Here is a 16380-nt window from a genome sequence, read left to right as displayed (position 1 = left end):
AGGTGGGAGTACGGAGGTATGTTAAAATGGCGGTCAATGTGTTAATGATGGTCTAGCAGTGAACTGCTTTGAGTCACCTGTGAGTTGAGGTTGCCCACGTAGACGGTCCTCCTGATCTCGTTGATCTTGGAAGGATCCACGTTGCCCATGAGCGGAGGAGGGTTGAGAATCGACGCCGCCGCTGCTGCGGCCGCTGCCGCGGGGTCCACCACGGACGCAGAGATCCGGTTCACCAGCGGAAGAGACAAAGCCGGGGACTGAAAACAGAGAACATAACACAAAATAGATAGTTGTCAGTATTTTCAGCACTTGTACTGTACTTGAGTTATTTTTCCTTCTACGGCCAACTCTCTTCACCAAAAATAGCAGAACTACACACTCACAACGAGCTCGTAGATCTGCTATTTTATAACAGAACAGTGTTATACAGACTGGAGAGGCAGGCGTAGGAAATGTTAACCAAGACTCTTAGAAACAAACCGATTAGGGTTATTATTTTTTCAATCTCATTCCTGATTGCATACTTTTTAACTTGAGCAATGATGGGGCAAAGCTACTGTTGTACTATAGGCAGGGGCATCACAAGGGGAGGGGGGAGTGGGACTGAGTTACTAGGGCCCAAGGTGGTGGAAGGGGCCTTCATTATGTTATACTTTAGCTATAGAAAAATAGCAGATATACAAGCTCAGGTGGAAAGATATTTACGTCGCGTAATAGGATGTAAGATTCTAAAACAGTGTAATTCAGGGGTGCCCCGTTTCAAAAAAGTTTGAAAACCCCTGCTTTAAAGAAATGACAGGGAATTATTCATCACAGTAATTGTGATGATGTTGCTCCCCAAAGTTTTGAGCACACTCCAGACGACCGAAATCAGTCGCGAGGACGAAGAATTTGAATCGATGCGACACTGTGAAGCATCCTCACCGTCTGGATGGAGTGGGTACGGGCGGTGGAATCTTTATAGATGGTTTAAACCAGTGGTTCTCAACCTTTTCAGGCCGCGACCCCCAACACAATCATGTTTTAACTGAGGACCCCCCACCACCACCACCCTGACGAGCAGAGAGTTGAGGCATCTAATACATACAATTCAGCAAACACAAAGTGGTGGCAATTCTCAAACAGAATGTTTAGCTCCATTCTCTCACAACACCTCTCACAAACATAGCCACCACGTCAAACAAGCATGAAAATTTTGCACTGTCCACATTTTAAACATGCCACTCTTTGAACCGCATTTATTTCAATTTAACAAAGTTTCGCCTTTCGCCTCACGCAGAGCAGCCAGTCCTGAAGGAGTATCTTGACAGTGCTCATAAACTGGTCACCAGAGTATCAAGTTACAGAGGAGGGGGGAGGGGAGCTGAGAGGAGGGGAGAGAGAGAGAGAGAGAGAGAGAGAGAGAGAGAGAGAGAGAGAGACGGGGAAGGGCCCGGGGAGCTGAGCGTCCGTATACACCACGTCATCGTGGTACCTACCTTTTTTTTCCAAAAAATGTTTTTTTTTCTAAAAACTTCTTTTTTTGCGGCCCGAAGGGCCGCAAACTTCTAGTTACAGTACATTTGGTATAACACGGTTAAGATCTACATGCTCACAACGCTGCGAGGCGTTGTGAGCATGTAGATCTGCCATTTTCACAATTTCTGCCTCTAATATTTCACAATTTGGCCAATGTTTAATTTGTCCTTTTAGAGGTCCTCAAGTTGTCTCTTTAGAAATGTGCAGAAACGTTCTTGATTTCCCAATAAAAACACTTGCATTTGAAAACAAGAGTGGCGAGAGGTTTTCTATTTTTCAGTTTGTTCTGTTCCCCGACGCACCTGTCGCCTTCTTTCTAGGTGTGCAAGAGACTTAAATGCCTATTAAAAAATCACACTTGTGTGAACTGAGCGGTGGAGGCTGCGTGTGTGTGTGTGTGTGTGTGTGTGTGTGTGTGTGTGTGTGTGTGTGTGTGTGTGTGTGTGTGCGGGCGTGAATGTGAGTGTGAATGTGAATGTGTGTGAGTGTGCCTGGCCTCAGTGGCCTGAACAACAGCGCCCCTCCCTTAACATGTGTGGTCAAAAAAGGTACTTCAGGCTACAGACAGACAGACAGACAGACAGACAGACACACACACACACACGGATACACACACGGCCACGCTATGGAGACGGTGTGACCACCGCTCAAAAATAGCAGATCTACAAGCTCACAGGGGTTAAAGCCAAAAGAAAAATCCCAAGACTGAATTTTATTTTCAGACCATGTCCCAATATGTGATTTTTGAAATGTGGCATGGGCAAACCCACACCAATATTTGGGGTGTTTCCCTGAAGTTCTGAACTGCCTTTGCGCCAATCCATGATTCATTTTATATAAGTATCTTCTGAAGTTCAGATGTATTCTATTGCCAGTCTGGCCAATTCAAATACTCAGATCTTGAAATGATAACTGCTTATGAGATCACTTGCCTAGTATAGTGTTTTGACGTCATTCACGCCGCGGCTATCCCCCTTATTTTTGAGCGGTGGTCACACCGTCTCCATAGCGTGGCCGTGTGTGTATCCGTGCGTGTGTGTGTGTCTGTCTGTCTGTAGCCTGAAGTACCTTTTTTGACCACACATGTTAAGGGAGGGGCGCTGTTGTTCAGGCCACTGAGGCCAGGCACACACATTCACGCCCACACACACACATTCACGCACACACACACACACACACACACACACACACACACACACACACACACACACACACACACACACACACACACACACACACACACACACACACACACACACACACACACACACCCTCCACCGCTCAGTTCACACGAGTGTGATTTTTATTTTTTTGCAGAGCTGCACTGATCTCAGAAACAGCCCCTATGGAATCCTCAAGACTGGTATCAGTCGCCAGGACTGAGAACGGGGATGGGTATCAGACTGGGTACTCACCGTCTGGATGGGGGTGGGGGTGGGGATGGGGAGCAGTCCTCCACCGGGCATCAGGCTGGGTACGGGTACGGGTATGGGTTAGGGTTAGTTACTCACCGTCTGGATGGGGATGGGGGTGGGGGTGGGGATGGGTATCAGACTGGGTACAGGGTACAGGGTACTCACCGTCTGGATGGGGGTGGGGGTGGGGATCAGACTGGGTACGGGGTAAGGGGTACAGGGTACTCACCGTCTGGATGGGGGTGGGGATGGGTATCAGACTGGGTACAGGGTACTGGGTACTCACCGTCTGGATGGGCGTGGGGGTGGGGATGGGGAGCAGTCCTCCACCAGGCATCAGGCTGGGTACGGGTACGGGTACGGGTAGGGGTTAGGGTTAGTTACTCACCGTCTGCATGGGGGTGGGGGTGGGGATGGGGAGCAGTCCTCCACCGGGCATCAGGCTGGGTACGGGCGGCGCGGCCGGGGCCAGCAGAGACAAGGCCTTGCTCTCCTCGGGGATCTTTCCTAACGGGACAGGAGAGGCAGGCGTTAGCGGCCCGGAAACACAACGTCCATAAGACTGATCCTCTATGACTGCAGAACACTAGCCCACTTGTTATTCTAGAGAGAAAGAGAGCATACACTTTCCTCACAATACAACCTACCAAAAGTAGCACAGGTTTTTGTAATACGTTTCTACGCATGATTATTTTCTTTTTTACTGGAAAACCGAGCATCATCCTGACTTTAACCCATTTAGGCCTAGAATTATTGAATGCTTTAACCAGTGAAAAATAGCAGATATACAAGCTCGCAGCGCGGCACTCGAAAAGTCGTAAAAAAAACCGTGTGCAAATCTTTGAATATATGTATTTTCAAAGTGAACATTTGTAACTCAAATGTTGCTTCTGGGTGGTCCCTGGAACTAAATATTTTGAGATGGGGGTCCGTGGCCAAATACATATCATTTTGGGGGTCCTTCACGTGAAAAGGTTTGAGAACCTCTGACATAGTATAGTCTCTCAGGAACAGACTAACTGAGCTCCAGTTAAGTGAAAAGGACCTTTTCTTTGACGATGGCTGGCCAGATTGCTGACATAGAAACATGGGTTTTTCAAAAAACCTTAGAAGGATTCAAAAGACACTTATAGAATCAGGTCAAAATTCAAGTTTTCACGATTTTTCAAAAATGGCAGATCTACAAGCTCGCAGCGCGGCACTCGGTGCCGCGCTGTGAGCTTGTATATCTGCTATTTTTCAATCATTAAAGCATAAAATAATGATACACAATAATAGTGTGTACCCGTTCTAAATGAGTTAAAGGCTATTCTCAAATGAATTCGGAAACAGTACTTGAGCAATGAACAATCACAACAAAATCCTAACTGTTTCACAAACAAAATAATCGTAATGCTTTCTTTTTTTTTGTCCTTGGGTTTCTTTTCATAGCTCAAAAAGGAAAAGAAAAGGAGAACAATGCAAGACAAATGGAAGTCAACACTTTTTTGGTGTATGCGTCACCTGTCCAGGAAACTTATTGGTTCATGGAACCGTACGATCATATCGAGCATGGGGAGGGAAGGGGCGCGTGTCTGTTCCCTGGGCCGATCACGATCGGTTTGTGGTTTTGTCGCAGTAGTGGAAAGTGGTGTGCATTCAACGCACGACAACCCCAATGGCTGCGTCACTAATATGCACACAGGACATCAAGATACAGAAAAAAAGGACAACAATTTTTAAGAGAAAATAAAAAGGTGGTAGGAAATGTTAACCAAAAGACTTGAAAGCTCAGAAACAAACCGATTAAGGGTTATTCTTTGTTCAATCTCATTTCTGATTATCCATTATTTTTAAACTGGAGCAATGATGGGGCAAAGCTACTGTTGTACTATTAAGCATCATGGACTATCATGTACTAATAAGCATCAGTTGTCTACTGTAGGCATCAAACCAGGAGGAAGAAAAGAAAAGACAACCCAAAGAATCAAATCAGAATTAGGAGGCACTAAATATGATTGACCATAATCTTTAAAAAACACAACAAGCCTGTTCTGTCCTATAGTTTCCAAAGCTAGTTAATGTTACATTCAAACAAATGGCGAAGACTAAAGCATCGATGCCTGAGTCACAACTGTGAATAAAAAGTAAAAAACGTATCCTATCTTTCACGTGTCAGTACTGCAAAGTGCTTTTTTAAACCCTCCGAAAGGGCAATAGAAAGTTCCGCCACAAATACTGAAACCATGACTAGGATTTATTTGATAAACCGATATATCCTCAAAAATGGATGGACTTTTGCAGGTCCGTAACTCTGACAACTAAGTGTAGAAATGGAACCAAATGGACCTGTATACGGGTCCATTTGTTCCAACACTGAAGATTTTGCAGACTATTTTATTAGGAGTAGAAATACAAATGCTATCAAGTGGGGGTCTGTTGTGTTTTTAATTCTAAAACGCACATAAAACGATAACTAAAAAAAGGTTTGCGAAATCGCTGCGATTAGGGTATACACTCCCTGCCAATGAGGGGAAAACGGGTGGGTTTTCTGGCTAAGACACTAATCATCATCATCATCATCATCATGACTAGACAAAGACTGAGTAAATAATAACCTTGCCAGCCTGGTGATCGTTAACAACGGGCCGTTTGATCCGGTCTAGGCAGAAACCACAAGCAGAAGAAGCAGTGACGCTTTGTTTTGGTTCCCCCCGTTTGTTTACCCAATCCCTATTAGAATCCTTGAGTAGCCTAGTGTAGTCTTGCCAGTCGCTACGGGTTGGACTAAAAGATGCATATCCACCTGTTTCCACAAACATTTACTGGAGCATTATGTGTAGGACACTTCCGGTAAACAGCAGACATACAAGCTCACGTCGCGTCGCAGATGCAACCGTTGTGAGCTTGTAGATCACACTCGGCTGCGGCGCCGGAAGCTCCATGCAACTTCTGCACAATGCACGATGGGATGTTGGATAGTTGTGGATACCAAACGAATTTTCCAAAAGCAAAACTACGCCGCATCAAAGGGTTTATTAGGTAGGCCCTAAAAGTATGTTCCTTGAGCGCAGGGGAATCGTTTTGGGTTAAAACTGCTTCCGTGTTTGATAGTTCCGGCCAAAGTGCAGTCCGTCTAGGACTAGGACTACGACATGACGTAGAGTGGTTTCCGCTCCCGACCGGATCAAACCCCGAAACGTGAAGGGATCCCAGCCAGGCTAAGTAAATAATAATAGCATCATCCTGACTAGACTAGAGACGCTACAGGTCTATGAGCAGAGCAGGAGACAAAAGAAGAGAGATGGTTAAAGGAGTGTTCGTTAGTGTGAGTGATCTTCACACAGCTCCCACACACAGTGCTGCCTGTGCCACACCACAGACACCCGGAGGTCTGAATGAAACGTCCTCGGTAGGAAACCACCTGCATTAGAATACAATCAAACACAGCGTGGCAAAAAGCTGCAGAGGGAGGGAGGGAGGAGGGGGAAGAATAAGAGAAAACAGAGAGGAGGGCAGGGGGGTGGGGGTGGGACAAAAAAGTTTAAAAACAAAACCAAAAAATATATCACAAATAAACTAAAAAACAAACCAATGCTAGAGAGAGACGGTAATAGGTCCAAGGTGGGCGCTAGTATAGGGACATCTGGGCTCCTCCACGTGAAATTGTATCCACCTGTTTTTCTGCAAGACTTTACTGTAGCATTATCTGTGGAACACTTCCGGTTAACAGCAGACATATAAGCTCGCGTCGCAGATGCAACCGTTGTGAGCATGTAGATCACACTCGGCTGCGACGCCGGAAATGCCGCTCGCCTTCTGCGCAATGCACGATGGGATGTTGGAAAGTTGTGGATACTTTATTTTACTCACCACTTTAAAACGATGCTAAAAACGAGCCTTCGGATTTTACCGCACTTGGCCGCCCATATATGCCAACACACCTAGAGTATATCGGTCTTTTCATTGTTAAATATCAGACAGCTATCTGATACAACCCGCAAGTAATGCAGGGACTCCATTTCCCAGGATCCTTCAGGAGATGCAGTCATGCGGGTATCTGGCTTTCCATTCAGACCAATGGCAGAGAACTCAGAAATGTAGATTTATCTAAAGAACAGATCGTTGTGTCGCAATTTTCCTTTACCGGGCGAAAGAAGACATGATCGTTGGATGTTATAAACAGCGCGTACGTACACTCATCGTGTGACTTCTGTGGGTCCTTCAAAATAAGGTAAAATCACGAAAATCACTGGCAGATTAGCGTTTCTGAATTAGAAAAACTACCTGGCGGAAAACAAAGTGTTAAGACCATTTTTACGTTTTGGGACAAAATAGACATTTCTACATGGAGGTGCCCAGATGTCCCTTAGTGCCCAGTCAGTCAGTCACCAGTGACCAATTATACGCTACTGTAGTTTTCCTTTTTTTTTCTAGACAAGAGAGAGAGAAGCAGAGATTGTTTGGGACAACATGTGAAAAGTATGAAAGGAAAGAAAAGAAAAAAAAAAAACGAAAAGAAAAGCAAAATAAAAAGAGACAAGGAGTCCATCTTGTTTCGGGGGTTCAGCTCAGGGCTTTATGCTGCGTAGGTTCACTCATTCACCCCCAGTGCAGGCGTGTGTGGTCGGCCCGGCCCGGCCCGGCTCGTTCCGGCCCGGCCCACTGGGCCACCCATCGGGGATAGAGAGGACTTGGCCTTGGACAAACAAGGCCTGACTCAGGCAGGCTTAGTGTAGCAGTAGTAGTAGTAGTAGTGTAACTGCTGGGCCAGCTATTCAGTATCTGATATGCACACATGAGATCACACAGAAAAAACATACAGAACCAAATTAATAATAAACTCATGTTATTTTTTTATTTTATAAGCCAAAAAAAATCCTGCAAAAAAACCAACCAAGTCACGTCACGTCACGTTTGTTGTTGTGGACGAACAAAAAAAGCATTGTTTTTTTTCTTTCAAACGGAGATACAGCTTTTTTTCTTTCTTTTTTCTTTTATGTACATAAAAAGGGAACAACACTGTCGCCAGAAAGAGAGGAATAAAGAAATAAAATGAAAACAACAAACAAAATAAACAAAAAGGAGACAAAGAGAAGAAAAAATAAGATGGAGTTAGCCTTTTATTTGTTATAGCTGTTATAGCTATCTTTTTTTTGTTTTACCATTTCCCTGATGAGAGAATTCTAAAAATCTAACAGAAAACCATTATTGGTATAGTTTATATCACTAATGGTTCCAGAAAACCAGTGTTTACATTGATGGAAACCCCACATAAAAGGCGTTACCACCTTAATCTAACTCGAATGCTACATAACTGGAATAGTGTCCATTGATAAAGAAGAGTTACTGCGATGTCAACGTGTTAAATGTTGGCTTGTATTAAGTCCTAGAAAGGCTGATATTCCATACAGCGTCCTCCCTATGTTCCCCAGGTTCTATGTTCTTAAAATGATATGTTCCCTACTCAAATGCAGGAAATGGTGGGACATCTGGGCACTAAGAACATGTGGGCAATCCTAATTTAGATGCCCAGTTGCCCACATGTCCCTAGATCCCTGATGTCTCCACCCCTAAGTGCCCATTTGTCTAGGTGCCCACTTGTCCAAATACCCACGTCCCTAATGCCCAGATGTCTCCACCCCTAAGTGCCTACTCATCCAGGTGCCCAATCGTCCACATGCCCATGTCCCTAGTGCCCAGATGTCCAGGTGCCCACTCGTCCAGATGCCCAGTCATAACAAAAGTATGGTGCCCAGATGTCCCTAGTGCCCCCTGTCCCTCTAATATTCATAATTTCTCCCCATTATTGTGTTTAGAGTTGTTATTAATAATTCAAAATGAACGTTTCCAGCATTTTTGGATGAGAGGGGAACATGGAACCTTTTTTAAGTTGAGTGGGGAACATAGAACCTTTTTTGTGGGGTTAGTGGGGAACATAGAACCTGGGGAACACAGGTTGACAGACACTAATGTTTGCACGGCTGTCCGACGTGGCAAGTGAATTAAACGTGTGGGTTGAGTTTGCTTTCATGTTGCCACAACGGGCAAGAGTGTTTGAGTGGGGAGAGAAACGTGGCTAGACTAGCCAAGCATTCAGTTGGGCCTGTACTTGCCACATGAGCACTGTGTCTCTGAGACCTTAGCGTCATATTATGCAGAGCACTGGAATATCAGCCAGTCTAGGCCTAGTCGCCAGATACAAGACGTCTCTCTCTACACTAGTATGCAGCCAAATAATGGGTGCAGCACATAGGACAAGGGTAAGAGCATAGTGGATCATGGCACAGCGACTGCTACCAGTCAACTCACTCACACCGTTCGTTCGTTCGTTCATTCATTCATTCATTTTTCCCAAATAGTCAGTGTGGAAAGAGACTGATAATTTTACTCAAGTTCTGTAATTAAGAACTATTTTGAGGTACCGTCACTTTACTTGAAATAGTGATTCCCTCTTTTGATACTTGTATTGCACTACATCTCAAGACTTTTACTTTTAATCCACTACATATAAATAGACATGAACTTTATTTGACAGCTTTAGTTACTAGGCAGATTTAGAGTGTTAACACATACTGGTAAGCCTTATTTTTACCTACTTCTTGGCAAAAATAGCCAATCTACATGCCCACAACGTTGTGAGCTTTTTAAATAGGCTATTTTTGATTAGGAAAAAGTAGCCTACTTCCACTTCCACTAGTACTGTACGTATATTTTGATACAATGACTTTTGTAGTCAACATTCGAGTGCAATTTTGAACACAGGACTTTAGCTCGGAATAACAGAGTTATTTCTACATTTCGGTGTCGCTGCTACTTCTTCCACCGCCACTACAAACAAGCGGGACGGCAGACGGACTGAATCCATGGTGTGACAACAATTCATAATCTTTTGATCAACAGCAGTGCCAGGTAAAGCCACTCACCTTCGGCGCAGGGCACCACAATGAGCGCTCTGTCAATGAAAACGGTATTGGTGAGATGCTGCGCCACCCCCACACTGGACGACTCGCGGTACTTAATGTAACACACTTTGGACGAGAAAGACAGAGGTGCGTTGCTGGAAGACAAGAAGCAGAAAAAACAAAAGCTTTTGTTAGTGGGATGTCACGATCATGACATTTATTTTTCTTTCGTAAATTTTATCCCACTATTTTGTGACCCATTTTCACCCAGTGCCAATTGCCTATGTAATCCTGGGCTCTGCTCTCCCTCTGCCGCGCCTGGGGAGACAACAGACTGACCTCATGCTTCCTTCTATGCATGAGGAGTCCAAGTTGCTTCTTTTCACCTGACAGCGGGGATTTCCCTGGTTTGGACGTAGCGCGTGGAAGGAACACGTTATTCCAACCAGTTCCTTTCCCCTCCATCAGGCGCCCCGGCTGGCCAGGGGGAGGCATTACGATCATGACATTTTACATGATGATTAATATTGTCACTCAAATAATGTAATAATAAAACGATTTAATTGTGTTTTTGTCGTTGACAATTATATCTCTGTTTTGGCTTGTAGGCTATGTTTGAAGTTGCACATGGCAAATATGACACACAACCTAAATATACAAAGAAATGACTGATTTATACTTAAAGAATATCACTGATTGTGGAAATAGCCGATCTACAAGCTCACAACGTGTCGCCATGTGCTATTTGTACAGTTTTCATTTTTTTATGTTTGAAAATACATGAACATTTTTCAACATGGAGACGATTATGCAGATTATTTCAAATAATTGCGATTAGAAGATTATGTAATGATTGTGACAGGCCTATTTGTTAGCTCAAAATATACACTATAGCCCAGGGGTGCCCAAAAGGTAGATCGTGATCTACCAGTAGATCACAAAGACTGTGCAGGTAGATCACTTGACATGCCCCTAATATAAAGGGAAATAATGATAAACAAAAATCACAAAACCCCTTATTTTGGAATCTGTCACTTGAATTATGGTGACTTGACTTGCCTTTCAGCTCCCTTCACTGCTTCTAAAGTAGGCAAACCCCCCCAATGCAATGCTTTGGTTTCAAGTCAGTACAGTAGCATTACAAAGAACCCAAAAACCTATCACTTCCATTTCCCATTTCAAGTGCGTTTGTATCACTTCCATTTCCCATTTCAAGTGCGTTTGTATCACTTCCATTTCCCATTTCAAGTGTGTTTGTCTTATATGTAACGCCAGTGCCGATACTATACCGGTAAATTTTTGGGGTGGGTAGATCATGTTGAGCTTGTCATTTTAAAAGTAGCTCTCCAGTCAAAAAAGTGTGGGTACCCCTGCTATAGCCACATTGAAATAGACACAGTCTGCTCGGCAGTCACTGCCATGCTGGCAGGGTTCCCACACATCTTTACCAATTAATTTCCAAAACTTTTCCAGAATATTTAACCCTATTTCCAGGACTATATCTATACTATAATTAGAGAGAGAGGTCAGTCAGTCACAAAATGCATTCTCTATTCACTCGCTTCAGCGACTGATCTCAAATTTAACATGGCATTGGTCATTAGCATTATACACACGGTGACGGAGCCCGAATTTCATTTTTCCCAAATTCTAGCGATTTATTAGCGTTTCTTCACTCTACAGCCTGTTGTCAGGGTTACGGTCCGTTCCTCCAGGCCATGGGATCTGTAGCCCCGGGGCCACACACACCTCTCTCACAGTTAGGAATGTTGCAGTCTCTCTCTCTCTCTCTCTCTCTCTCTCTCTCTCTCTCTCTCTCTCTCTCTCTCTCTCTCTCTCTGTCTGCATGGGTCACACATGCAACGGGTGATGTGTGTCTCATCTTCCAACGGGTATAGAAAACTTATGTGGAGCAAATACATCCTCATACTTCTATTCACCTAATTTTGCTGTTAAATTATTTGTATCCATCATAAATATACACTCCTCCATGGGCTGCTCCTTACATTATGATGCTCCCACATATTCTCACGCACGCACCATGCAGTTACAGTTACTTTCCCCAAAACCCACACTCTGCACATATTTTGCAGCACATATATTCGAACGGGTAAGGTCTAGTAACAATAATTCAGCTCAATAACGAGTCACTTACTCTTATGTGCAATGCCCAAAGACAGGTAGTGTATGCCAGTGTGTTCTCAACCTTTTCTGGCTGTGACCCACAAAATAATCATATTTGAACTGGGGACCCGGGCACCATGACGAGCACTAAGAGTAGAGGAATGTTGCATAACACAGCGAAAATAGCCGATCTACATGCTCACAACGCCTCGCAAATGTAGATCTGCTATTTTCACAATTTCTGCCTCATTTCAGAGGCATTAACAAAATCAATAACAAAAGACAATGCATAGCTATTTTTCCAGGACCTTCCAGGACCCTTGATCAATTCCAAAACTTTTCCAGTGCTGTCAAAATTAAACGTTTTGCCGCGGACATACAAAACACATTAGGAGACAGCCCTACTCAGAACAGGTCTGTAACTATGAGAGTGTACACATGGAACCAAATGGACCCCGTAGGGTCCAGCTAAGGGGGGGGGTCCTTGCAAACAAAACATTTGAGAACCAATAGTACTAGTTGGTCTCATAATGTGCCATACAGTACATATAATACATAGTGTCATTATAGTAAATCAGTGTCATACATTATTCTGAATAAAACCTGGAGATTTGACATTCAGTAATTGGTTCTTATGATCGAAATAAGAACATTATAATTGAGTGTAAAACAGACAAGGACAATATTGATGACACCTGTGTCTGCTAATTTTTTATGATAACTAGTCCTTACCCGTTCAAAGATATGAGCTCCGAAATGATGTGCAGTGTGTGGGTTATGGGGTGTGCACTGTGCACACAGTATATGAGGGATGGAAAGTAACTTTCTGGTGCTTGCATGATAATATGTAGGAGCATCAATGTAAGAAATACCCGTTTCGTTTAAAGGCTACAGAGATACTGTGTACCGATCTACATGACTACATGACAACATCTGAAAGAGGGCCAGCCAACACCCCCCCCCCGCCCACCCACACACACACACACACACACACGCACGCACACACACACACAGAGCTGGTTAAACATGTTGCCCCATGCTAGATGCAGAATAGATATGCCTCATGCTAGATGCAGAATAGATAGTAGTTACACCATAAAAATGCTAATATACAGCATATGATTTGTGAAAGTGACAAACGGGCTTCACAGTTATGTCAGGTGTGTTCATATGCTAATGGTGATGCGATTTCAGATCAATTGCTCCAGCCACTGAGGAGAAACGCTGTGACAGACAGACAGACAGACACTCACTCACTCAGACAGACATTCGCAAAATTATAGTATAGATAATAATATCAATAACAATAAAGAAAGCAAAGAGGCACATTGCAAAAACAGCAGTATTCAAGCTAACACCATGTGTTGTGAGCTTGATAAAAAATACATTTGTGTTTTTGCCTATGATGACATGACATGCCTAGCCTAGTTCCAGACCCTGAATCGCTAGCCACACCCCTTTAAATTTTTTGTTTTGGCGATTCAGGGGTCTAGAAGTGCTCTCATTGAAGAGTCCTCCCTCGGTTGAAAATCCGTACAGCGAATCAGCGTCGTGAATCAGTGTCTTGTGATCAGCGTGGGTGGGGGTTTCCCAGAACTCATGTGTGTTTCCAAGTACACCAGCGCTGCCGCGGTACCGTACCGCGCATCGCGTCGCGATAAAATGCGGTAAATTGCGGTAAAATGTGATCGTATCGATCTCGCTATGAAACACCAGTAGCAGGCATGTTATGTTGTGTTTGATTACTAGTTCGTAGTGCTCCTATTCTGACTGTTTCTTTGGTTAGCAAGTAGCACTAGCAAGCAACAGGCTAGCCACTAGCCAGCCACACTATGTCATGTGTTGGTCGGTGAACCAATCGCTGAAGACTGCCTCTTTTTGGCAACGCCCATCCCTGCAATCGCCTTGGGGGAAACCACTTTCAGACTGAATAATGAAGTGAAACGAAATGTCAATTCAGGCTGAGTGTCAGGCTAATGACATGCCCAAAATAGGAACATTAACAGGGTTGAAAATGGTCCATGTGAAAATCATTATTGCGACCGTAGGTCGCACTTACTATCAAAACCTGCACAAACTGTGAGTGAGTGAGTGAGTCAGTCTGTCCGTCTGTCTGTCACACCTCACACGTCACACTATTGCCCTGCTCATATCTCCGCAACCGTTGCCCCGATCCATGCCAAATTTTGCACACACACTCCTTGCCTGCCAAACTACAACCTCCAAGGACCCCCGGAGCTCCAGGGACCCCCAGATCCCTGGGGGACCCCCAGATGTAAAAAATGAGCAAATGTGCAAAAATGACCAAATGACCACCCCAACGGGGCTGCTCACGGGGAATTCCCGGGGACCACCGACTCCTGGTGCTCCAGAACGGATGCCAAAGTGGTGGCGCCCGCAGTGGAGGACCCCCTCCACTGCAGCTCACATAAAATGCTGTAACTCGGGCTAGGAGCGTCCGGGAGAGCCGGGGCCGGTACCTATTCGTCCGCCAAGGCAACGCGGAGACCCCACCCCTCATTTCTCACATGGCCCTCTTCTAGCGCCACCATGAGGCCGATTCTTGCAAAACACATTTTTGGACACTGCTCCTACAGATTTTGCCCTAAAATCACCCACATCGGTACACAGTATGTCTACACATTGCCCACACAACTAGGAACCAATGCCAGTTACAGCCCTCTTTGTGTATACATGTGACCTACGGTCGCTTATCTCCCGATTAGGGAGTCTTACTGGTTATTGTTGTTGGTAAGATAACAATAATAGGCTATTGATTAGGGAGTCTTACTGGTTATTGTTGTTGGTAAGATAACAATAATAGGCTATTAATAAGAGTTGCAATGCACTTCACAGAGCATTAAATTAGCCTTGGCTCAAGACTACCACAGATGTATTTGATCGATTATATTTATATATCTATATAAAAACGTAGAAAGCCATAGACTACAACATCAAATCCAAGGCTAGCGTTTAATATAAATCCATTTAGGCCTAGAATTATGTTATGCTTTAACTATATAAAATTAGCAGATCTACAAGCTAACTGCTATTTTTGAAAAATCTCAACATATTTTGCAAGTCTTTAAATATATCTTTTTAAAACTGAAATATTTTGCTTCTGGGGGGTCCCTGGAACAACATATTTTTAGATGGGGGGTGGTCCGCGGCCAAACACATGTAATTGTGGGGGTCCTTGACATGAAAAAGTTTGAGAACCACTGATTTTATAAGAAGGATTCATAGAAGACATTTATAGAATCGGGGGGTCAAAAACATTCAAAGACTTGCACAAAATGAATGTTCACGACTTTAACAAAAAATAGCAGATCTACAAGCTCACAGCATATCTGCTATTTTTTAAAATATCTAAAGCATAAAATAATGTGTTTATAACGGGTGAAGAAAAGAAGGCCCGCAGGCCGCACCGCAGGATCCCCGGTGTTTCCTGCGGGCCACGGCCGGCCCAGGGCGTCACTCACTCGGGCGGGTAGAGCCGCAGCTCCTCGATGTCTCCCAGGAAGCCGAACAGCGTGCTGAGCTGCTCCTGGCTGACCGCGGAGGACAGGTTGGTGACCTGCACCACCGAGGTGGTCCCCGGTATGAGACTCATGCTTCTATTATGTGGTTAAATTAACAGGAATAACGCATTAATGGTGTTGTTTTTAAAGGTCTAATAATGTGTTGTGTTGTTGTTGGTGAATTCTAGCATCCAGTCGGTCATCCGCTCAGTGCGCACTGCGCAGCTGCTTTCCTGTGTGTTGTTTTTTTGATGCTATAGCGCCTCCCCGTGGTATGGATGTTCTGGTGTTCTACAGTGCACACTGGTTCTCAATCTGTGGGGGGTCAAATTATTTTTGATTTAATAGGCTACAAGACGTAGCCTATTGAAAATAGTCCCACAAATATTCCTATAGTAGTCCCATAGTAAAAATTCAGAGTTGTTCTTTCACCAAGTGGTGTCAGTAAAGGGTTAACAGCTACAGCACAGTTTCTCAGTGACGCAGATCTAACCTCGCCCACCAAGTACATCTCTACTAGTGAAACGAAAGTTATCAGTGAGTGAGTGAAACTAGTTTGGTGGCAGCGAACAACACGCTCTCTACAAAACCATCTTTTACACCAATAACGACAACAATAAACACATGTGAGTAATAAGATAATGATTTATTATATAATTCATTAAGAGATAATAATATTTACATCAAAGTATCCAGACTTGATCTTGCCCTATGCTACCTCTCTCCTAATGCTATGGACCCCATATTAAATTCCCTATAGTCCAATCTTTGTTCAGATACAATTGGGATGTGCCATGAAGTACATGCAGTAATACCGTAGTTTATGTGTGTCAGTTAATATGAGTCAGATCATCAGATTCAGAACTTTAGAAGTGTGCTCCTCTGAGCGCAGATCTCTGCCAGGCCTGGTTGACTATC

At 44.1% G+C, this 16380-nt stretch overlaps 1 protein-coding gene across 1 annotated transcript in view; it reads right to left on the bottom strand.

The window, feature by feature from the left end:
• srek1 (splicing regulatory glutamine/lysine-rich protein 1) overlaps positions 1–15655 on the bottom strand; it is a 35285-nt gene extending 19630 nt beyond the window's left edge. The window contains exons 1-4 of the mRNA XM_080743795.1: positions 15424–15655; positions 9839–9972; positions 3322–3440; positions 78–257 (exon numbers count right to left, since the gene is read on the bottom strand). Of these exons, the coding sequence (XP_080599921.1) occupies positions 78–257; positions 3322–3440; positions 9839–9972; positions 15424–15554 (564 nt within the window). The 5' untranslated portion in view covers positions 15555–15655. The remainder of the gene's footprint in view (positions 1–77; positions 258–3321; positions 3441–9838; positions 9973–15423) is intronic.
• Between the last annotated feature and the right edge of the window lie 725 nt (positions 15656–16380).

This window comes from Nannobrachium achirus, assembly GCF_963921795.1.
Source record: "Nannobrachium achirus genome assembly, chromosome: 15".
Classification (NCBI taxonomy): Eukaryota; Metazoa; Chordata; class Actinopteri; order Myctophiformes; family Myctophidae; genus Nannobrachium; species Nannobrachium achirus.
Note: the sequence above shows the minus strand (reverse complement) of the source record. Positions and strands in the feature narration are given on the sequence as shown.